General features: G+C 39.9%; 1 protein-coding gene across 20 annotated transcripts in view; it reads right to left on the bottom strand.

Moving 5' to 3' along the window:
• The window catches only part of DLG2 (discs large MAGUK scaffold protein 2), a 1,324,826-nt gene that overhangs the window by 235,803 nt on the left and 1,065,281 nt on the right, over window positions 1-23,742 (bottom strand). Inside the window, exon 1 of one of the 20 annotated variants that reach the window (XM_053925687.1) lies at window positions 4,427-4,533. The exons of the other annotated variants lie outside the window; for them this stretch is intronic. Coding sequence (XP_053781662.1) covers window positions 4,427-4,463 — 37 coding nt within the window. The 5' untranslated portion in view covers window positions 4,464-4,533. Of the gene's footprint in view, window positions 1-4,426; window positions 4,534-23,742 lie in introns of those variants that run through there. 20 annotated transcript variants of the gene reach the window in all.

The raw sequence follows: 23,742 nt of genomic DNA on the forward strand, positions 1-23,742 counted from the left end.
TCATCCTTCCAGGCCGGGCCAGTCACCAGGCAAGTGAAGGACACATTCCTGTCCGGACAGCTGCAGCCAGGGCTAGTTTTGTTCTTAGACTCTGGCACCCATGCGCACCAGAGCAGCAGTTCTCAGCTCTGCCTTCCCCTTACCTGGGAAAAGTTTTTCTTATGATGCCAGTGCCTCCACTCACCTCCAGACCAACCGATTCAGAACCCCTGGAAGAATCTATACTGTTTAAGTGTCCCCCACAGCCAGAACTGTGAGCCATGGCCCAGTCAGCTGTTGGGCATAGCAGTGAGTATTACTCAGTGCTTGTCTCAAAAATCTCCAAGTGTGTGCATATGGTTGTGGGGACACATGGTAACCAGATGGAGATGCCCCGGGGACCGGCTGATCATTCCAGAGGAGGCGATACTGTTAACAGAGGAGCAAGCAGGACCCTGCCATTATGTGACTTGGGTGTCATGTTATTGAAAGCTTTGAAAATGCCTTTGAACACACCCAAATGAAGTGTTTTAAAAGAATTTAGGGGGCTGGCTCTGTAAAGGCAGAAGGTAATGCAGATTCTCAATCCCCAAATGACAATAAGAAAGCAGGAGAAAACACAGGTCCCCTACGAATGGGTTGGGTAACTCCTGTCAAGTTCCATGTGTATATACACTCTGACTCTTGAACCAGACTTTTGCACACGGTGGACAAGACGATCTTAGTGAAAATAATGACATGCACCTGAATTATAGCTTGGTAAAATCGTTTCTGTTTCCCAAACTCTTATTCCACAAAAGATATACTCTAAGTGCATTGCATTCCTTATCTGGTTCAAGATTCTCAACACCCCTTGGAGATGATTATTACCGGTCACAGGGGGAGAAATGAGTGTCTGAGAGCCTATGTAGTTGGGAAAGCTCACTGAGCTAGGAAGTGACAGCGCCAATCCTGAACCCTTGTCAGACAAAACCAGTGCTGGTGACTACTGCTGTTACTGCTTACGTGCCTGCAGGATTTATAGCCCATTTTGGACGACAAACTCCTTGAGAGAAAAGGCCAAGTAAGGTTCCAGACTATCTTTGAGTCCCTCTCCCAGACCTCTTTCATTTTTTTATTTTAATGAATCTTAGGACACAGAGAGAAAAGGGCCAGGGAAGTTCTGCCAACATAAGACCACTCTATTCTTCTGTCCACAGGGTCTGGTCTCTCTCTCTTAGCATTTAATGTATAAATCTCTTGGTCAAGTTAGTTCCTTTTAGAAGTGAAGCTGGGCACTCAGGAAGGATTTTGATAAGAAAAGAAGTAGCAGGGCCTTTAGCACATGAGACATGAGGCTCAGAGTTCAATGATTGGTTCAAAGCCAGCTTTTAGCAGACATGCCCTTACCTGCTATTCTGACGTACAGAGGAAGGAAGGGAAGGCGGATAGTTGTGGGAAAGTCTATGAGAACACTGAGACTGCAAAACTGAGATCAGTGTGAATGCACGCATCCATTCACTCGTTCAACAGACATGTATTAGAGAGCAACTGCAGGCAGATTTTTACTTCATGCATGGCTCCAATATGCATGAATTTCTGTTACTATATGGGTTAATTAACTAACTTAAGTTCCCTAATAACATGATTTGAATTTAAGTTACCACAGTATGCTAGCTGTGAGTGAGTGAATAAAGTATAAACTTGCTCCTAACTCTATGGTCCACAAATCACTATGTAATAACAGATGCACATCGTGATTAGGGACTCGGCACTTCTCAAATCTGCTGGTAATGGGTCACTGCACACTTCTTAAAGGTATACACACACACACAGCAAAGCATGTAGTTGTATTGCTTCCTCGCCTCCCCATGACATTTACAAAAATGAGTAATCCAAAGAGGGAATTTGCCCACAAAGATGAAAGTGCAGCATAGAAACAAAAAGAGAAAATGGACAAAATGAAATTCAAATGGAACAGTGGAATTAAAGAACACATAGCTGATCTCGGGCATGGTGACTGTGCCCGCTTTGAGAAACCCCTGACATGTGGCATGGGGAACTTGGAAAAGGGAAATTTACGGAAATAAGTGAGTTAAGGGGTTGAGATGAAAAGGATGAAAATGTTCCAGAGGAATTAACACTAGGAAAAACTTCACATTAAAGGAACTCTTGGAGATCATACTATTGAAAGTGCAAAGGATAAAAGGGAGAAAGCTGACTCAAACTTAGAAATGAATAGGACAATTCACCAAGGCACAGTAAAGATGCTTGCCCAGTACCCTAAGCTGTATGATCGACAAAAGGAAAAAGGCAAGCACTATTCAAACCACTTTTTTAAAAAAGAAATAAAACACTTTAATTCTGAATGTTTCTAACATTTCAAGTAATAGTGTAATCAACAAATATTTATTTTACTATTTTTTTCATTTCCCTATACATTTATAGCCAACAAAAAGTTTTTAATATCTTGACAAAAATTTTGAAAGGGTATGGACAACAGTAGTTTTTCCCATTGATTATTAGGATGCCGGGGTTTTATTTCGTGTTTTTTCCTTTTTTATGGTCTCACTACCATGCAAACAGCAAGGACCGCCTGTATTATGTGCCAAGCATCAGTAAAAGTCCCTGCCCTCTTGGTGGTCTTACATCAAACAAATTAATTCTAAAAACCTGTGACTATTTGTTCTATGATTAATGGGGGCGCTAGCCTAGCTCAGAGAACCCACAGAGATTTAAAGGAACTGTGGGAAGTAAATTTGGTAGGGGGGATGAAGGGAATAAAGTAGCAAAGGAAGTCCAGACTGGGATGGGGGGACGTCCCTGTCTGAGGAGAATACAAATCTCCCCAGCCCAGCAAGTCTACTTCCTCAGAGTGAGGAGTGACTCTGGGCTGGTTTTTAAACTGGCTGCCAACAGCTCCGTTGTAATGCCAGATGCATATTAATTGCCTTCACAAGAAAGAGATGCAGGTTAAGGTTCCTTCTCAAAAATAATACAGAAACTAAAAATGCTAACGTGCCACTCTCAGACAACTGGTGTGAATAAAGTTTCTTAAAACCAGTACAAAGTGTTTGGATGCAAATCTCTATGTCCCTAATGCCAAAGACATGCAAAGCAGCATCTGGGGCTGTGAAAATATATGTCTTAAGGAAATCAAGTCATGAGAATATATGAGATGACACATCTGGCTTTATGTACTGGCTATGACTTTTAAGTCCAAAATGTATATTATGCTGGGTAGTTTTTCCATCATAAAATATGTTTGACATTTTAATTTATGGCCCTTTCCAAGGAGGATGTAGGGCTATGTGATATGCATGTAAATGTACCCAGGAACACAGCTGTTAAGAGGTGGAAGGCTCCTTAGGAGTTATCTTGTCCAATCTCTGCATTTAAAAAAACCAAATGAGGTGAATTTAGCCTAGGGAGGCCAGCTGCCTAACTCCACAGTCATATTTCAGCCTCATAATAACAACAGCCAACATTTACTGAGTATTTACTGTGTGCTAGGTACATTGCTGAGGGCTTTACATATGAAGCATTACGTCTTTTAAATTCTCAAAGATCCATGAAATAGTTACCCCTCCTATTCTCATGGTGGAAACAGGGTTATGTCATTCAGCTAATCTAGGCTAACCACGAGGGAGCTGGGATTCGAAGTCAGGAGAAGAATCTGAACTGACATTTTTAACTACTATAGTACAATTGCTAATAAATTACCTTTTCTGGATACTTAACCATATGCCCCCAAATTAGGTAACCATAGTCCCTGTTCCCCAGAGAACGTTGGAGTTCAGCTTTCCACAGCTACCAATTCTTAAAACAAACTTACCATTTTATAGGTGAGAAAACTGAAGGCACAAAGTTCAGTGGTTTTCCGAGGCTGCATAGCTCATAATTAGTGAAAGCGAGATTCAAGTCTGTAAACCCATTGGTTCTTTCAGACACATAAGTCTGCCTCCCTGCATTAGAACTATACTCTCCCTCAACAGGCTCTGGGTATTTGAACAGAACTTGCATCAGATATCAGATACATCAACTATCTGATGTGAAATCAATGTGGATCCAGGCATTTCTGGAACCCATTTAAGTTAGAGCAAGAATTTAGCATTTCTAATCTCTCTCTGTGATACACAGTACCAAGAGTTTAGCAGCTCACGTGAGACAGGCTTACTATGAAGAGGCCAGTGGTGAGTCAAACTCACCGAGTATCGTTTGGGGGCTGCACTAACTGAGGTGGAAGAAGAGAAAAATTCATTGATTGTTGTTCCCCCAGAACACAGACAGCAACAGGCATAAAAAGAAGCAAGCAGTCTTAAGAAGATGCCTGCCAGCTGTAGGTGCTAAGCAGCGGCAGGCAGTTACAGGACGGAAAAGGTAGGCGGATCTGCGGTCCTCTTTTTGTTTCACTGGCCCACTGGTCTATCAAGAGAAATGGGTCTGAGAAAAGCAGCATGATTCTCACCGCAGCTCCTTAGGCAGTTTCCAGAGGTTTTCAGCATAGCAGGCAGCTGCTCCCCAAATTCAGCTTCACTCCCTTCCTCCTGGCTGAGGAGTGTGGTGTATAAACTCCGCCCGCCAACCTACACTCCTGAAGCTACTGAGTTGCGGCCAAAGCCTCTTAGGAGCAAAGCAGGTGGAGCCACTTTCCCAGGCTAGTGGCAGAGCTAGTTTGTGAGCTTTGCAACACAAAAGGGCCAATTTAAGAGATGGAATTACTTTCTCCATTCTGCCGTTTTAAAAGCAGTAACAAACCCCTTTCCAGATATTAGCTGTTTTACTCACCTCTTTTTCTTTCTCTTGTCAGCTAAAAAGGCCTTAGCGCTGCAAAGGTGGAGGAGGTAGGAGCCTGCCTGGGGAGCCTGCTGAAGGAAGCTTGGGAGACTTGTTACCCGCAAATCCCATTCAGCCCTTGGGCTAGTTACTGGTGTTTGAAATTCCAACACTGAAGTGTTAGTCTGATATTTTCTTTTACAATGTAGAAGAGACTAAACAAAGGTATTCACACTGTAGAGTGAATTCTTCAGCTGGCCAGCAGGAATTTGCCAGTTCCCCTCAGCCAGGAAATGCCTGTTTACAGCAGCCTTTAGGTGAGGAGTGTTCAAAAAAGAAATGGTTTAGGGAAGCTGATGACCTAACTTCACTTTCTTGTGTGGCCACATCAAGCCACAAACTAGGCCCCTCCAATCTAGGAAATCAACCCCTTTTCTCATTTCTTTTGAATTAGGAAATTTCCTAACGCCCACGTCAAGACCTTGTCTAAAGCTTTTCTTGATATTTCAGGATAAATAGCTAAAATTTGGAAAATAGGATAATTTGTAGTCTTACCGAAAGGCATTTGCCAAATATGCTTAAGGATTCTTCATTTTCATATATGCTGCAATTTTCTTTTTGTTTTGATCTGTATGGTAGATGCACGTTAAGTCAAAGTCGAGATATTGCTAAGTGGAGCCCAGGCATTTACATTGCTTCTCACAACTATTGATCATAACTGCAATTCAGTGTAGTATAGCACTGTTTCCCTGCGCTATATTAATACACAGATTAGATGTTTTGGTCACCATGGTAGCCACCTACTGTTTCTCCCTATTATTTTGTTTATCAAACTTAAAAGTGCACAGCTTAGAAAATTCTGTGATTTTTTTAAAACTTAGGAATCAATCAAGCTCACCTAAAATGAGGAATCATTTCAGTGTAAATGTTTCATTAAAGAAAAATAAGTTGCAAATGTGTCTATCAGAAACAAATTATAACTAGAAAAACAGAACTAAGGGATTTGAATCGGCTTGGAGATTTAAAAAATGTTCCAAGTGGTTTTCAGGGATAAAATGGGATTATCACTAGCACTTCAGGTCTTGACAGACTGGCTGCTTTGACGGGCTTGAAAGCTGTGGGAGTCTCACAGGTTTTAGGTTGGCTCATAAACTAAACATCTGTTTAAACCACACCTATGGGTGTGGGAGTGCATTTTTCAGTATGGATTTCTCTCCCACCCCACACAAAAACATTAGGGGGGAAAGGTAAAAGAAAAAAAAAGAACTTTCTTTAAAAGCAATACTTTAGTAATTTATTTTACAATTAGTTATTGAGTCTGCTGACTGTAGATGACAAGGGAGCACGCTGAAATCAGATGAGTCCCTGAGGCAGGAGCTTAGAGTCCAGGCAGGGAGACAGATAATCAATGAAACCCCTAGAAGGATGAGCGCTGTAGAATTATAGATTGTGTCCTCCATTAAGTACAATTATTTGACTACCATTTCCAAGTCAATCAGCTACAAGCGAGAGTTGATCACCAGGGCAAGTGTGTTATTGTAGGCATCACATCTGCCTTAAAAAAAAAAAACCAGTGCATTGAGTTTTCATCAAGAATGCTCTCTCTCTTTTTTTTTTCTCTCCCTCCAGGTGTCCTAAAACCATTGACTCTTTTGGCTCTGAGAAACAGACAGTAATAACACCTACAGATGAAAACTCTCTTCCTGCCCCAAAACGTCTATCTTGTCTGAGATGGGTAGTTTGCCTCTTCCCAATCACCAACATGGACAGAGGATGATTGCAAAAGGACTCTCCCTACTATTTGTAATGAAGAAATGATGATTTGCTGGTACCAAGACTCATCATTTTCTCTGTTCACTGAGGGTGAGATTCTACTTTAAATTGAACAGGCTTATTTTCATAGCTTGTGCACAGAAAATCTCACCAAAAAAATCAGTAGACCAGCAAATCTACTTATTCTATGCTTGAGAGTTCCTGGGGACAGATTTTGAATGTAACATTGATTAGTAAGCCTCATAGAACCCTCTGAAGAGATTTGAGGGATCCAGGGTCTGTCCTAAGTAGAGGTCACTATAATTGCCATTTGCAGCCATTACCAGCTGGTTCCTCCCCACCTTCTAGTCCCCATCACCCAGGGCTAATGTGAGGTGCAGGGGTGAAGTTTATAGGGAAATTCAGGGGAACTAATACACCAGGATGTCTTTGTACTGTGAATGACATTGACATCTGGAAGCCCTGGAATACTCACTGTCATTTGCTCCTCTGCTGGCTGCCTCTTTCTCCCCAGAGCTTCCATGATTTCTTCATGGCTTTTCCAAAGCTCCAAGCTTCTTCTATTCAAAAGTCTTTCCAATTCTAATATAATTCACGCAAAATAGAAAAAAAAGGGGGGAGACTGGCAAGATGGCAGAGTAGTGAATGGAAGTCACACTAACCTCCTTCCAGGACCAGTCTGGGATTACGACTAAATTGTGGAGAAATCACCCGGAACCAACAACAAAACAATAGTGAGAGAGAAGCCTTATAACCTTGGACAGAAAGAAGAACCAGCTTCAGCACAACCTGACCGGTAAGGAGTGTGATGGAGACTTGAGAATGCTGGCTGGGTGCCCACAGGTGACAGTGCCCAAGGGATAATTAAGCAACCAGTTGGATCACCCTGAGAAGTGTGGGATCTAAACCCTAAGCTGGGATCCCCAGCCTAGAGCACCAGAGCCCAAAAATACACACATAACACCCAGTGGTGAAAAGTGCCAGAGTTGCTCTCTGCCAGAGATGGATGGCTGGAGACACAAAGAACCATTTAAAGGGCTAACACACAAATTTTCATTTGCAGCCACTTACCCTGGGTTCCAGCAAAAGGGTAAGAGTGGGCAGAGTGGGCTAGAGATGCCTGAGGAGAGACTGGGGACAGAGCCTTTAGGGAGACAACTGAGAGAGCGGCCGCCAGGATCCCGGTGCTGAGCCATCATCCATACTGCAGCAGCCATACCCTCAGGCAGACCACACCCCTCCAAGTAGCAGCAGCCTGAGGGGAAACAATAGTCCCATCTCCAGGAGGGATTCTGCTGCGTCCTGTGGTGCTTAAGCCTGACTGCTGAGTGCAGAGTGACTAGATTAACAACTGAAGGAGACAGCCAAGGACAGCAGATCACTGGAAGTATCGAACAGGCTGCCTAAGGTCAGATGGGGTCACCATCTGATATCAATGAGAGGTGGATCCAGAAAGAAGAAATGGTGGTAAATACTAGAGGTGACCGAGATGAAATCCACTGTGGTCTTCTCCATGATTTGAGAAATTTCCTCCCCCCACAGCTTTTTAACACTCATTTCTTGTCCATCAAGTTTGTGCATATCAAGTCACTAGATTTTAAACTATAGTTTATTTCAATTCACTTACTTTGCCCCTCCCTTCACTTGCCCCACTTTACCTACTTCTTTCCTCTCATTATTTTCATTTTAAATTTTGTTTTCTCTCATGCCACAACTTGTTTCCATTCTGCACTCTTACTATTTCTCCCCTGGCCAGCCTCACAAAACCAATTTTCTTGTCAATGATCATATCACATCCTTTTTCCCTGCTTTTAAAATACCTGTGTTCTCTCTCCACCTTTAGCAATCTTTGCTAGTTGGTTGTGGATAGGGTAGTTGTCGCATTTTTTCAATTTTATCTATAGATCTTCATTAATTTTGTATTTCACATCTCATATTTTACTGGTCCCCTCTCCTACTCTTTCCTTTGTCTCAAATTTTTAATTTTGCCCTGTCTTAGCCTATTTATTGTTTTTTTCTTTCTTCATTTTCTTTTTTAAAAATTGTTATTGTCTCCATTTTCTTCCCACCACTCCCCTCACCTCAACCATCCCCACCTCCCACCCTCTATCCTACCTCCCTTTGGTTTTGTCCATGTGTCCTTTATACATGTTCTTGAAAACCCTCCCCCTTTTTTTCTCCTTCATGCTGCCTTTTTATTTTTCTTTATTCTCCTTTTTTTCTTTTTCTTTTCATCTCAAATTGTAATTTTTCCCTTTCTTAGCCTGGTTTTCATTTCTCATTCTGAGTATTCTCTCTCCCTCTATCATCTCAAAATCACTCACCATTCCTCTAGACACATCTTAAGCTTTTCTTTCTTTTTCCCCTCATATTCCCATACCACCTATATTAATTTTAGCTCATTTGTTGTTGATGGTGCTGTGGTGGATCTTTCTCTCCAATTTGGCTCCTATATTTACTTACTTTTCCTCCTTCCTTTTTCTTTCTTTCTCTCACTATATTTTATTTTATATTTAAAAATATATATTTTATCCATTATGCTATTACAGTTGTCCCATTTATCCCCCTTTATTCCCCTCTGCCCTGCACAACCCTTCCACCCACATCCCCCCCCTTTAGTTCATGTCCATGGGTCGTATATAAAAGTTCTTTGGCTTCTACATTTCCTACACTATTCTTAACCCCCCTGTCCAGTTTCTACCTACCATTTCTGCTACTTATTCTCTGTACCTTTTCCCCTCTCTTCCCCTCCCACTCGCCCACTGATAACCCTCCATATGATCTCCATTTCTGTGATTCTGTTCCTGTTCTAGTTGTTTGCTTTGTTTGTTTTTTTGGTTCAGTTGTTAATAGCTGTGAGTTTGTTGTCATTTTACTGTTCATATTTTTTATCTTCTTTTTCTTAGATAAGTCCCTTTAACATCTCATATAATAAGGGCTGGGTGATGATGAACTCCTTTAACTTTACCTTATCTGGGAAGCACTTTATCTGTCCTTCCACTCTAAATGATAGCTTTGCTGGATAGAGTAATGTTGGATGTGGGTACTTGCTTTTCATGACTTGGAATACATCTTTCCAGCCCCTTCTTGCCTGCAAGGTTTCTTTTGAGAAATCAGCTGATAGTCTAATGTGAACTCCTTTGTACATAACTGTCTCCTTTTCTCTTGCTGCTTTTAAGATTCTCTCCTTATCTTTCATCTTGGGTAATGTTATTTTGATGTACCTTGGTATGTGCTTCCTTGGGTCCAACTTCTTTGAGACTCTCTGATCTTCCTGAAAGTCTATTACCTTTGCCAGATTGGGGAAGTTCTCCTTCATTATTTTTTCAAATAACTTTTCAATTTCTTGGTCTTCCTTTTCTCTTTCTGGCACCCCTACCATTTGGATGTTGGGATGTTTAAAGATGTCCTGGAGGTTCCTAAGCTTCTCCTCATTTTTTCAAATCCTTGTTTCTTCATTCTGTTCTGGTTGAATGTTTATTTTTTCCTTCTGCTCCAAACCATTGATTTGAGTCCTGATTTCCTTCCTGTCACTATTGGTTCCCGGTATATTTTTCTTTATTTCACATAACGCAACCTTCATTGCTGCCTGGGTCTTTTTTATGCTGTTGAAGAACCCAGTGAGTTCCTGGAGCATCCTGATAACCAGGGCTTTCAACTATATATCTGATAGTTTGGCTATCTCTTTGTCCCTTAGTTGCATTTTTCTTGGAGCTTTGATCTGTTCTTTCATTTGAATCCCCCCTTTTTTTTTTGGTCTCAGTGCGCCTGTTACATAGTAAGGGGCAGAGCCTTAGGTGTTCCCCAGGGCATGGCAACCCACGAGCTGCCTTGCGATGTGGTATGTGGGGCAGGGGTCCGAGAGGGAACAGTTGTACCTGCTCCGCTCTCTGCCAGTCTTCAGTCACTTCCCTGGCTACCCACAATCAAATTGGGCCCTTCTGGTGCTGATTCCCGGGTGGGTGGGTTTTTGTATGTTCTGGGATCCTGTGGGTCTCTCCAATGACCTCTCCTGTGAGGCTGGGAGTTTCTTCTGCTGCTGCCTCAACCCCCACAGGTGTTTTCAGTCAGAGGTTTTGAGGCTCTATTTCCCCGCACTGGAGCCCTGGGTTGCATGTCTGTCTTGCTCCCCAGTTTTTCCTCCCGGCTTATTTGCACACAAATGTGGGACTGCCCAGTCCGCAAGCCACTGCTCGCCCCAGTCCTCCAGCAGCTGCCTTGCCATGAGTCCTCGCCACCCTGGCTGCCCCTCTCCGCCCCTCCTACTGGTCTGAAAGAATGTTTCTCCCTTAACTCCTTGGTTGTCTGACTTCCATACAGTTTGATTTTCTGGCAGTTCTGGTTGCTTTTTGTTTTAAAATTTGTTGTTGTCCTTTTTCTGGTTGTGAGAGGAGGCACAGTGTGTCTACCTATGCCTCCTTCTTGGCCAGAAGTTCCTGAAATAATAATTTCTGTTTAAACCTAATACTATGCGTCCCTTCTCATACTCCATTTTGCCTTATTCACTCCCTGTTTTACTCATGATGTAAATTTTACTTCCTTCACATTGCTCCGACTCACAACTCTTATTAGTGCTCTTCCCTCTACCCTCTCAAAATCATTTTTCTTTCAGTAGGCCATAAGCTCTCCTTTCTTATAATAGTCTTAATCTATTTACACCCTTATTAATACTGGTTCAATTGCTGTTGATAGTGGAATTGCGAGGCGGGAGGAGTTATTTTTCTGGGCATGGGTATGTTTCATTGGCTTTGTGGTTTTGTTCTGGTGGCACCTGCACAAAAGCACACAAGACATGGTGGGTAGAGTGACCCTCAGTCAATCAACTGGAGGGAAGGACCCACTAAAGAACAACCCAACAACAATCAAAACCCAGTTATATCCAGAGAGCCAACATAAATGGCATAAAGGGCATCCCAAGAGCATCAAGTTCAGGAGATCAAGGAGACTGCACCACTGAATCTCACAGGTATCCTACCATAAAAGTTCACAGCACAGACTCAGGGAGTCAAAACAGATCAATTTATGAAGCAGAAACAAACAAGAAGACACTCACAAATAATGGGAAGACAAAGAAACAACCCCCAACCAAAAGGAAAGAAGAATCCTGAGAAAGAATGGTAAATGAAATAGAGGCAAGTCAACTATTGGATATTGAGTTCAAAATGATGGTTATAAGGAAGTTCAATGAGCTAACTGAGAATTACCCAAAACTACAGGGAAACTATGAGAAACTTACTGCAAACCATATCAACATGAAAAAGGACACAGAAACTATCAAAGAGCCATGAGGAAATGAAAACACAATTTCTGAACTGAAGAACATAGTAGAAAGAATCAAAAGCAGGCTAGATGAAGCAAAGGATCAAATCAGTGAGCTGGATGGCAAGGTAGACAAAAACTCACAGAAAGAGTACGAAAAAGAAAAAGGCTAAAAAATAATGAAGAGGGGTTAAGGGAACTGCAGGACAACATGAAAGGTAATAATATCTGTATAATAGAGATACCAGAAGGAGAAGAAGAGGAGCAAGGGATAGAAAAACCTGTTTGAAAAAGTAATGATGGAAACTTCCCTAATTTGATGAGAGAAAAAGTCACAGAAGTCCAGGAAGCAGAGAGGGTCCAAATCAAGAGGAACGCAAAGAGGCCCACCCCAAGACACATCATAATTAAAGTAGCAAAATTCAGGACAAAGAGAGAATCTTAAAGGCGGCAAGGGAGAAACAGGAAGTAACATACAAGGGAGACTGAACAAGGCTAGCAGCCGACTTCTCAACAGAAACACTACAAGCCAAAAGGGAATGGCAAGAAATATTCCAAATAATTAAAAGCAAAGACCAGCAACCAAGACTACTCTACCCAGCAAGCCTCTCAATTAAAATGGAAGGTGAAATAAGGAGTTTCCTAGACAAAAGAAGGCTAAAAGAATATGCCTCCACCAAACCCACATTACAAGATATGCTAAAGGGACTGCTTTAAGGAGGGGAAGGGGAGTGAGAGAGAGAGTAACACGGGTAAAAAGGGGTAAAATGGCAATGAATAGATACCTATCAATATTAACCTTAAATGTAAATGGATTAAATGCTCCAATCAAAAGACATAGGGTAGCTGAATGGATAAGAAAACATGACCTACACATGCGCGGCCTATAAAAGACCCACATCAGAACAAAAGACCTACATAGACAGAAGGTAAAGGGTTGGCAAAAAATATTCCAAGCAAATGGACAAGAAGAAAGGAGGGGGGGCAATACTTAGGCAAAATAGACTTCAAAACAAAGGCCATAAAAAGAGACACAGAAGGGATCTTCATAATACTCAAGGGAAGAATCCATCAACAAGATATAAATATTGTAAACATATATGCGCCCAACATAGGAGCACTCAAATTATAAGAAAAATCTTGCAGGACTTCAAGAAAGATAGAGACAGCAACACAATTATAGTAGGAAATTTTAACACCTCACTGTCAACAATGGATAGATTTTCCAAACAAAATATCAACAAGGATATTGTGGAACTGAATGACCTCAAATGGACTTAACTGATATATATAGAACCTTTCATTGCAAAGAGCTAAATACACATTCTTTTCAAATGTACATGGAACATTTTCAAAGATAGAACACATGATAGGACACAAAAGAAGCCTCAACAAATTCAAGAAAACTGAAATCCTATCAAGTACTTTCTCAGACCACAAGGGCTTGAAACTAGAAACCAACCTCAAGGAAAAAACTCAAAAGCATTCAAACTCATGGAGACTGAATAGCATACTAGTAAACAATGAATAAGTTAATAATAAGATCAAGGAAGGAATAAAAAAGTTTCTGGAAACAAATGAAAATGAACACACAACGGTCTGAAACCTATGGGACACAGTGAAGGCAGTTCAGAAAGGGAAGTTCATAGCAATACAAAGCTACTTAAAAAAAGATAGAAACATTTCAAATAACAACCTAACCCTACACCTACAAAAATGGGAGGAACAACAACAAAGCCCAGGGTGAGTAGAAGGAAGGAAATAATCAAGATCAGAGAAGAATTAAATGACACAGAAACTAAAACAAAAATTCAAAGATCAATAAATCCAGGAGCTAGTTCTTTGAAAATATAAACAAAATCAACAAGCCTTTGAGTAGACTCATCAAGAAGAAAAGAGAGAGGTTCCAAATAAATAAAATGAGAAATGAAAGAGGAGAGATTACAACTGATACCAGAAAAATACAAAGGATTGTAAGAAATTACTACAAAGAACTATATGCCAAGAAATTTGAAAACCTGGGTGAAATGGACAAATTTCTAGAAAAATATGATTTCATAAAAGTGAAGGAAGAAGAAGCAGAAAACCTGAACAGACTGATAATAGCTGGTGAAATTGAAGCAGTAATCAAAAAACTCCCAACACACAAAAGGCCTGGACAGGATGATTTCACAGGAGAATTTTACAAAACATTTAAAGAAAAGCTAACCCCTATCCTCAGACTATTCCAAAAAGTGAAAGAAGATGGAAGACTCCCAAGCTCTTTTTATGAAGCCAGCATCATCTTAATCCCAAAACCAGATAAAGACACAACAAAGAAAGAACACTACAGGCTAATATCACTGATGAACATAGACACTAAAATCCTCAACAAAATATTGGCAAACCATGTCCAGCAGTACATGAAAAAGATCATACACCATGATCAAGTGGGATTCATCCCAGGGATGCAACGATGGTCCAATATTCACAAATCAATAAACGTAATGCACCACATAAACAAAAGGAAAGACAAAAAATCACACAATCATATCTATAGATGTGGAAAAAGCATTTGATAAGGTACAGCACCCATTTATGATAAAACACTGATCAAAATGGGAGTATAGGGAGCATACCTCAACATAATAAAGGCAATATATGAAAAACCTACAGCTGACATCATAGTCAATGGGCAAAAACTGAAACCTTTCCCACTAAGATCAGGAACAAGACAAGGATGTCTGCTTTTGCCACTTCTATCCAACATAGCACTGGAAGTCCTAGCCACAGCAATTGGACAAGAAAAAGAAATAAAACGCATCCAAATTGGAAAGGAGGAAGTAAAACTGTCATTGTTTGCAGATAACATCATAGTGTACACAGAAAACCCTATAGACTCCACCAAAAAACTACTCCACCTAAAGTGAATTTGGCAAAACAGTGGAATACAAAGTCAATATTCAGAAATCAAAGGCATTTTTGTACACCAACAAAGAAATATCAGAAACAGAAATCAGGAAAAAAAATTCCATTTGCTATAATAACAAGAAAAATAAAGTATGTAGGAATAAACCTAACCAAGGAGGTAAAAGACCTGTACTCAGAAAACTAAATAACACTGAAGGGAGAAATTAAGGAAGACACAAATAAATGGAAGCATATACCGTGTTCATGGATTAGAAGAAATAACATCATCAAAATGTCAATTACACTACTCAAAGCAATTTATAGATTCAATGAAATCTCTATTAAAATACCAATGACATATTTCACATAGAACAAACATTTCAAAATTTTATATGAAACTATAAATGACTCTGAATAGCTGCAGCAATATTTAGAAAGAAGAAAAAAATAGGAAGGATCACAATACCTGACATCAAACTATATTACAAGGCCACTGTAATCAAAACAGTCTGGTACTGACATACGGACAGACACAAAGATTAATGGAACAGAATATAGAGCCCAGAAATAAACCCATGTCTCTATGGTCAATTAATATTCAATAAAGGGGGCAGAAGCATAAATTGGAGTAAAAATAGCCTCTTCAACAAATGGTGTTGGAAGATCTGGACAGCTACATGCAAAAAAATGAAACTCAACCACCAACTTACACCATACACAAAAATGAACTGAGGATGGATAACAGACTTAAATATAAATCACAATACCATAAAAGTCATAGGGGAGAACAAAGGCAGGAAAATCTCAGGTATTCCATAAAGCAATATTTTCACTGATATGTCCCCTAAAGCCATAGGGACATAAATGAAAAAATAAACAAATGGGACTTCATCAAAATAAAAAGCTCTGCATGGCTAAAGAAAACATCAGGAAAATGAAAAGGAAACCAACCATATGGGAAAATATATTTGCCAATAATACCTCAGACAAGGTTTTGATCTCCAAAATATACAAAGAACTCACATGACTCCACTCCAGGAAGACAAACAATCCATTAAAAAGTGGGCAAAGGACCTGAACAAACACTTCTCCAAGGAGGACATACAGAGGGCCCAGAGACATATGAAAGGCTGCTCAGCATCACTAGCCTTCAAAGAGATGCAAATTAAAACCACAATGAGATACCACTTCACACGGGTCAGAATGGCCATCATAAACAAATCAACAAACAATAAGTGCTGGGGAGGTTGTAGAGAAAAGGGAACTCTAGTACATCGTTTGTGGGAATGCAGACTGGGGCAGCCACTGTGGAAAACGGTATAGAATTTCCTGAAAAAACTGAAAAATGGAACTGCCTTTTGACTCAGCAACTCCACTCCTTGGATTATACCCTAAGAATCCTGAAACACCAATTCAAAAGAACCTATGAACCCTAATGTTCATAGCAGTACAATTTACAATAGCCAAGTGCTGGAAGCAACCTAAGTGCCCAACAGTAAGTGAGGGGATCAAAAAATATGGTACATTTACACAATGGAATGGTACACAGGATAAAGAAAGAAGGAGCTCCTACACTTTGCGACAGTGTGGATGGAATTGGAGAGCATTATGCTACGTGAAAGAAGCCAGGTGGTGAAAGATCAATACCACATGGTCTCACCTATAAGTTGAACCTAGTCAACAAAACAAACAAGGAAGCAAAATATAACCAGAGACATTGAAATTAAGAACAAACTGACAGTAACCAGAGGGGAGGTGGGAGGGGACATAACAGGGGCAAGAAGTGGAAGGGTCATGAAGGACATGTGTAAGGACCCATGGACAAAGCCAAAGGGGGAAAGGATTGAGGGTGGGAGGTGGGGGTGGATGGGGAAGGGGAAAGTGGTGATGGGAAAATGGAAACAACTGTACTTGAAGAACAATAAAAAAATCTAAAAAAAAATGGTGAGGGGCATGGGGTGCAGTACTGTCAGATGTCAGACTTGATTTAAAACTTAAGAGTAGGGAGTCTGGAGATTTGGTCCTACCTCAACCAAATCCAGCTGGAGAAATTTAGTCAAATCACTTACATTTAGTTTTTCATCTGTCAAACTGCATATTGAATGAGACCAAATGGAAGTGCTTCAGAAAGTTAAAGATTTAGTACAAATGTCAGATGCCATAGAAATAGTATACAGTTGAAGTCATACTATGATTTCAGGAAAAAACATGGTTTTTATCAAGCATCACAGTTCCCCTAGTAATCTAAGCTATACACTTCAGTCTCAAACCTTGATTCCACATCTAATTAGGCATCAAATCCCATCAATTCTATCTCCAAAATGTCTCTCTAGTCCATATATCCTTCTTTGTCAACATTGGCATGAATGAGGTGCTCTCCAAACTGGTTCCTTTCCTCTAATCTCACCTTCCTTCAGTGCATTAGCCACACTCTCAAGCAGGGATCCCTTTCTTAAATGGTATGTCCTCTTAAAATCTTTTGCTGAGCCCCGGTCGGTGTGGCTCAGTGGACTCAGTGCCAGCCTATGAACCATAAGGTGTCTGGTTTGAATCCTTGTCAGGGCAAACGCCTGGGTTGTGGCTGGGTCCCCAGTTGGAGGCATGTGAGAGGTAGAGAGGCAGCCAATCAATGTTTCTCTCCTTCCCTCCCTCCCTCCCTTTCCCTCTCCCTAAAAGTGAATAAATAAAATCTGAAAAAAAAATCTTTTGCTGACTCCTCATCAACTGCAGCATAAAGCCCATGTTCTTAGTGAAGCACATTACTCTTTCACAAACTTGCTCTCCTCACAGTCTCCCTTCTCATTGTCTTCTTCCTGGAAAACTTGGTGACTTTGCACAGACAGCTCTTTCGTATTTTGTGTCTGCTGACTCCATTCATTCTTCTAAAACACACTCAAACATTGGTGTCTCCGGGAACCCTTTTGAACTTCACAGACTGTGTTAATGACCACTCCGCTATTCCCACAGCACCTTCTCCATACCTCTTATTCCAGCAATTTGCACATCACTCTGTAATGTTTTGGACATTTTGGATCCTTGTTTGGCTAGAGCTACCACTGATATAACTCAGCATAGCATTTCTGATGTCCTGGTTTTAGTGAATTATGGAAGCCTCAGCATCAATCCTTGCTGAGGATTGCCCTGACAGCTCTGGGGCAAGGAGCCATCTCTACCCTACTCTTGGTAATGGCCTTTGTTATAATGGCAACCCCTTGGCTTAAGCTTGAATCTCAGACTCCTCCTCCAAGACACAGATACAGTTCCTGAGAGCCCATCTACTTCCTCTACTTTAACTAAGTTAAAATTGAACTAAATGGGATCTTTACAGCCTGTAAACCACAGTGATGGCAAAGTGGGCCGATAGGATATTGTTGCCCTCATTTTTGTTCTTTCCTTCTATAATGCAGAAATAATCATTGTAACTCCCTAGAAGGTAGCTTCCAGGGTTCTCTACCATGAATATCTCTGAATAAATTATTTTAGATGATTCTAAGGTTAGGAACAGTTCCACCCAGGAGAGAGGTTTGTAAGTTTGTAAACGTATCTTTCTTGTGGATCAACTGCTTAGCAGGCAAAGTTAGAAGGCTGAAATTCTGATTTTTTTGTCCTATCCTTATTCACTCAATACCATAAAGGGTAGTATTAAGAGTTATTCTGTAAACGACTCTAAATACAAAGTCTAATGCTGCATAATTCCCACTCAGATCCAAAGCCAAAGAGGAAAAGGAGACCTAATTAAGCAGAAGTTTCATGTGGCACTTAAGTGACAATTAATGAATCAATGACAAAGGTAGGTAGGGTTTTCCAAAAATATGTCAAATAACATGTGACAGCCTAAGCCTTCTGAAAAAGAAACACCTTAAGCCTCCCCAGGTTAATCATGACTAGTCATAAAGAAATCACTCTTCCTTAGCCTCTGAGGCTGGACACTGAAACCCTGGGGCCTGGGGACAACTTACACTTAGAAAGACTTGCCAAAATTGACTATAAATCACATCATTTCCCACTAAGTTCTCCAAACCAGCCCAACTGGTCTTCACCATCATCTGTGAGCTGAAAAATACCGGATAATCCTTCTCAGTGCTGCTGATAAGGAACTCTGTTATTTAAGAACAATTATTGATGTTATGTGGTTATAAGATGCAGGTACAGGAAGTTCCTTCTGGAAAAGAACCCAGTTAAAGGCTGGTGAAGTCACTGTTTAATGGAAAAATACAATCGGTACGCTGGTAGGGAGCTGAAGGGTGATTTTACATAACATCTTTCCTCTCTCTCCAACCAGATGCTAGGCGACCTTAGACTCTTCTTGAGTGTCTCTCATACTGGGGAACTTTTTACTTACCAAGACAGCTCTCACATTTAGAAAATCCATACTCTATTGAATCAAAATGTGTCTCTCTATAACTTCAACATAATAATAAACTCACAGATCACCCCAAACAAGCTTTAACACTGAGTTTTCGATATAATGAAACGATGGGGATCACAGCCTCTAACTGATTTATTTCGGAGTTTAAAAGAGATTGGCGAGGGCCTAAAGGCAGTACAACCAAGACTTCATTACTCAGACTTAGTGAGAAATTGAGAAGATTTATGTATTCATTATCATGTTTGCTTTCTTGCAAATTGAATAATCTAAAATAAAAGGAAAGCTTAATGAATTTTTTCAGGAAAAAAATGTCTAAAGCTAGAATTTTAAAAGGCTCCTTTAAAGTTCAGATGGAAACTCTTATAGTTTCATGTTTCATCTGAGGAGCTGAATGGGGAGAGGCAGCCTTGGGACAAGTTTTGGCTGGGTTTGTAAACTCATCTTGAGGACATCTGCTTCTCCATAACTAAACCACTGTCTGCTCAGAAGTGAATGTTTAGAAGCTTTTAGAAACGGACATCAAATGGCAGCCTGGAAAAACATGGGGTTATGTGAGTCACTAAAATCACTCAATGAAACTTTAAAAAAATTCATCATCTCTCAACACTATGGGGCATACCTCCATAGATTTGTGTTAGCCATCAGGCATGCTGAACTGTCACATCATTGGAAAAGCACAGTTTCTTTGCATAAAGTTTACCTGACTGTATTTGCTATTATTTTTCTATTTGTAGTCTCTAGCACAGAAGCTGGTACTCAATAAATGCTCAGTAGGCTGAGTGAGTGAATGTCCATTTCTAGGGGTCATAGGCAAATGCTAGTCCCTCCATCAAGTGGTTACCCTGGTAACTACCCTGGAGGACTGCTACTTACACCCACAGCTTCTTCCTCCCTACAAGGCCATCACTTCTTTCCTTCAGGCTAACTGTCCCTCATTCCTGCCATCTTTTCTATGACCCACAGCTTCAAACCCATTCATCAAAGGAGCATCCAAATATGCTTTTATGTGTTTTAAAGAGGGAAAAATCTCACTTTAGATCTCTAAGACAAAAGAAGAAGCTCCTGTGCTATCTATGGAGGTCATAGTGAATTCATATGTGAGCAAAACTAAATAATTAAAAAAATTTTAATATCAGTTGATATACAATATTATATTAGTTTCAGGTGTACAATAAAGTGTGTTTTATAATTTACATAACTTACAAAATGATCATCCTGATATGTTTTATACTCTGGGCAACATTTTTTAAGTGTAATGTTTTTTAGCCCTGGCTGGTGTGGCTCAGTGGATTGAGTGCTGGCCTGTGAAGGGAAAGATTGCCGGTCTGATTCTGGCCAGGGCGCTTACCTGGGTTGTAGGCCAGATCCCCAGTTGGGGGCACGCAAGAGGCAACCGGTTGATGTATCTCTCACACATTGATGTTTCTTTCCCTCTCTTTTTCCCTCCCTTCCCATCTTTCTAAAACTAAATATATAAAATCTTTTAAAAAACAGTAATTTATTTTTATTTTTTAAAATTATTTTATTGTTCAAAGAGTAATTTTTAAAAAATTATACATCACAACCCATAAGATGGTTGCAGAATCAACTTAATTGTGTGTGCCTGTGTGCTGTTATGTATATACATTAATATATTTGTGCATATTCGTCACACACACACCAGGCATCCCACAAGGGGCACAGAATTTGGCTTATGTGTTATCCCCCACGCGCCTGCTTGTCCTGGCACTTTTGTGTAGGGCTCCAATTGCACTGACATAAGGGGAGGCTGTGTATATGTGTCCTGAGTTTTAAAGTCAATATATTTATTATTGTGATCTAGGATTTCAAAACCCAGGTTGATACCAATGCTGGGCAATTGGACAGTTAGGAACAGAAGATGTGGGCACCACAATCATGCCAAGTAAATGCTTCCTTTGGCACATTTAGGTAAACCACTTGCAATTTCATAGGTATTCGTTTTCAAATGCGACTAGGAGATGCAGACCACTAACTACTGAGTGAATTAAGGAGGATTAACTTGGTTCCCAAATGAGTGGGGTTACTAGAGTTTATTAACGACTTAAATTTGGTATTCTTCCAGGAAGGCCAGCTGCCACATGACACTGGCTATGTCACACAGCTTCTACTGCACAGGCTGAGAGTAGGAATCTCAAAATTTGAGGACAATATGCTTTTAAAAAGACAGTGCATCCAAAACATCACATTTTTTTTTTTGAGTTGGTCATGGTTATCACTTACCACAATTCTTGCTTTTAATTATAAATTTAGTTTAGGGTTACCATTATCCCCTATATTTGTTATATACAAATTTATTAACTCTTAATAATATACAATTTGCATTAACTATATTTTGAACTAACATTTTCTAATATAGGCTTCAAGATATGTGTACATTTAGATAAATTATCCCTAAGTAGGGATAAATATATCCTTATTGCTATAGCATCTGCCAATGTAATTCTCCTCACACCCATGGTTTGTTTTTATAGTCACATTCTTCATTAAGAGCAAGTGTGTTTGGTACTAGAAATTAAGAGTTATTGGTGTAAATGAGACATGGGATGTTTTACCCTAAGTGGACTGAGTTCCAAAAAGTCTGAGATCCATTCATGTTGTAGATAAAGAGACTGAAGTTGAGGAGATGAGCTGACTAATCAAGATGAGCAAAGGTGTTTGAACTAGAACTCAGGTCTTCAGATTCTCTCCATGCCATCACATCAGCCCAACTCCAGCTGTGCCCCAGAATATGAGCCTGACCCAGCGCAGGGGCCTTATAGCTGTGTGCTTCGTCACCGTTGTTACTTACTATTAGGTTCAACAGAATAACCACAGATTTGTTAGGTCAAAAACTGTCAAATATTGGCATTTTTATATGGTTCAAAGTAAACTGTATTATTTTAATAAATGCTGCCTATGTCAGTCTGACATCTGAATTTTCCATGAGGAGTAGCATAGAATATTTGTTAAGAGCATAGACTTGAACCCAACTGCCTGAGTGCAAGTCTGCACACACTGTCTGGCCGCGTTCCCTTAGACTGTTTCTCAGTGTCCTGAAAGCGGAACACAATACTATATAAGTGTTTGCTATTATTATTATTATTCCTAAAACTCAACATACTTACTAATTAGCCAGATGGCCTGACCAAGTTAGGGAAACTTTCCATGCTTGTTCTGAAGTGTGTTTTCTGGCATAAAAGTCTTTTGTAGAGACGGAGATTTTCAGCCTTTTTCCTTGGCAAGATTGACTATTTACTTGTTTGGCATTTGGCTTTATAGTCACCAATGGTCCTCTCAAAAGTGCTATTTCTCTCTGCAGACAACAAGGGTTAATCAATAAAACAGAGAGGCTGAGACATCTAGTAACCGAAGTCAACTGTGTGTGTGATTTGTTGCTCTGTTTTTATTTCATCTATTTTTGAAAATATGGCTGCTCTCTAAAGTACCTGTTTATTCTCCAGGCAGTCAAACTAAAGTATTACCATAAAAAAAAACCCTAGAGAAGAAGAAGAAAAAAGCATCCAAACTTGAAGCCTAGATTTGTTTAGCTCATGATGTGAAGAGAAAACAACAATTTAAGGGTAAATCAGAGTACCACAAAGTGATTCCAATGCGGCCTGATGCTGACGAATTACTTTTCTACAGATGATGTTCAATTTACTGAGCACCTGTGCATGACAGAATTTGGCACACTGTGGGTGGTACAATTCCAAGATATCTACATAACTCCAAAAAGCTAAATGGTCCATCTATAAGCATCATTTTATTAGGTGAAATAAAATATTAGCACAAAATTGCAGTTTGTAATTAAGTGATAGGACAGGCTAAAGGGTCCAAAAAAACCTCACCTGCATGGATGCAAGTAAATAAACAGATCAGGCCATGGAAGCTGTGCCTCCTCATCATTGAATTTCAAACAATGATGTTTAGAAGAGAAGCTACAGTGATGCTGGGAATGATTTGTTACCTCCCAGATTTTAGGTGTGGGGCTAGAATAAAAATATGATTTTTTTAATCAAATGAATTTTGATGGATTACTTTCCACTATACACCTACAATTTACTACTACAGATACAAATTCTCATGAAGAAAAAGTGAATAAAGCCAAAGGAAATTAATTAATTTGACAAAAAAAGATGAGAGGGTTTGTTGAGAAATGAAATGTTGACTGATTTTTTTTACAACATGTTTTTGTTAATGGCATAAATTTTCTACTCTCTTGGTTGGGTCTATGCTTTTCTCTCCTTTTCTCTCCTTTTCTCTGGGATCTAATGTATTTTCATGTTTAAGATGTATTTCAGGTACCATTATATTCAGTGACAAGGTATTTCAAAGTATATTGTCTCAGGGAACATCGATAGGAAAAGGATAGAAATAGAACTATATACTCAGTCTGTTGTTAACTCTAGATAATTTTTAAGTGAATGATTAATAAAACAACAAAATGATTAATAATTAAGCTGTTGACTAGGGATAAAAGATTCTTCTACTCAGCACTGCTTTGACTTTGGGGTTTCAAGTCATTTTTTGACCCATTCATTTGACATTCAATAATTTACTAAGTATCTTCTTATCGGGCATCATTCTAGGTGTTGGATATACATGATCTCATGATGTTCCTGCCATCTCAGTTCAGACAATTACCAGTTGTCTTTAATTTATTCTTGGTTTTCTTGGTCCTTGAAATTTTCTCCTTGGCCATTCCACCTAATCTGTCA

Source organism: Desmodus rotundus, chromosome 5 (assembly GCF_022682495.2).
Source record: "Desmodus rotundus isolate HL8 chromosome 5, HLdesRot8A.1, whole genome shotgun sequence".
Taxonomy (NCBI): Eukaryota; Metazoa; Chordata; class Mammalia; order Chiroptera; family Phyllostomidae; genus Desmodus; species Desmodus rotundus.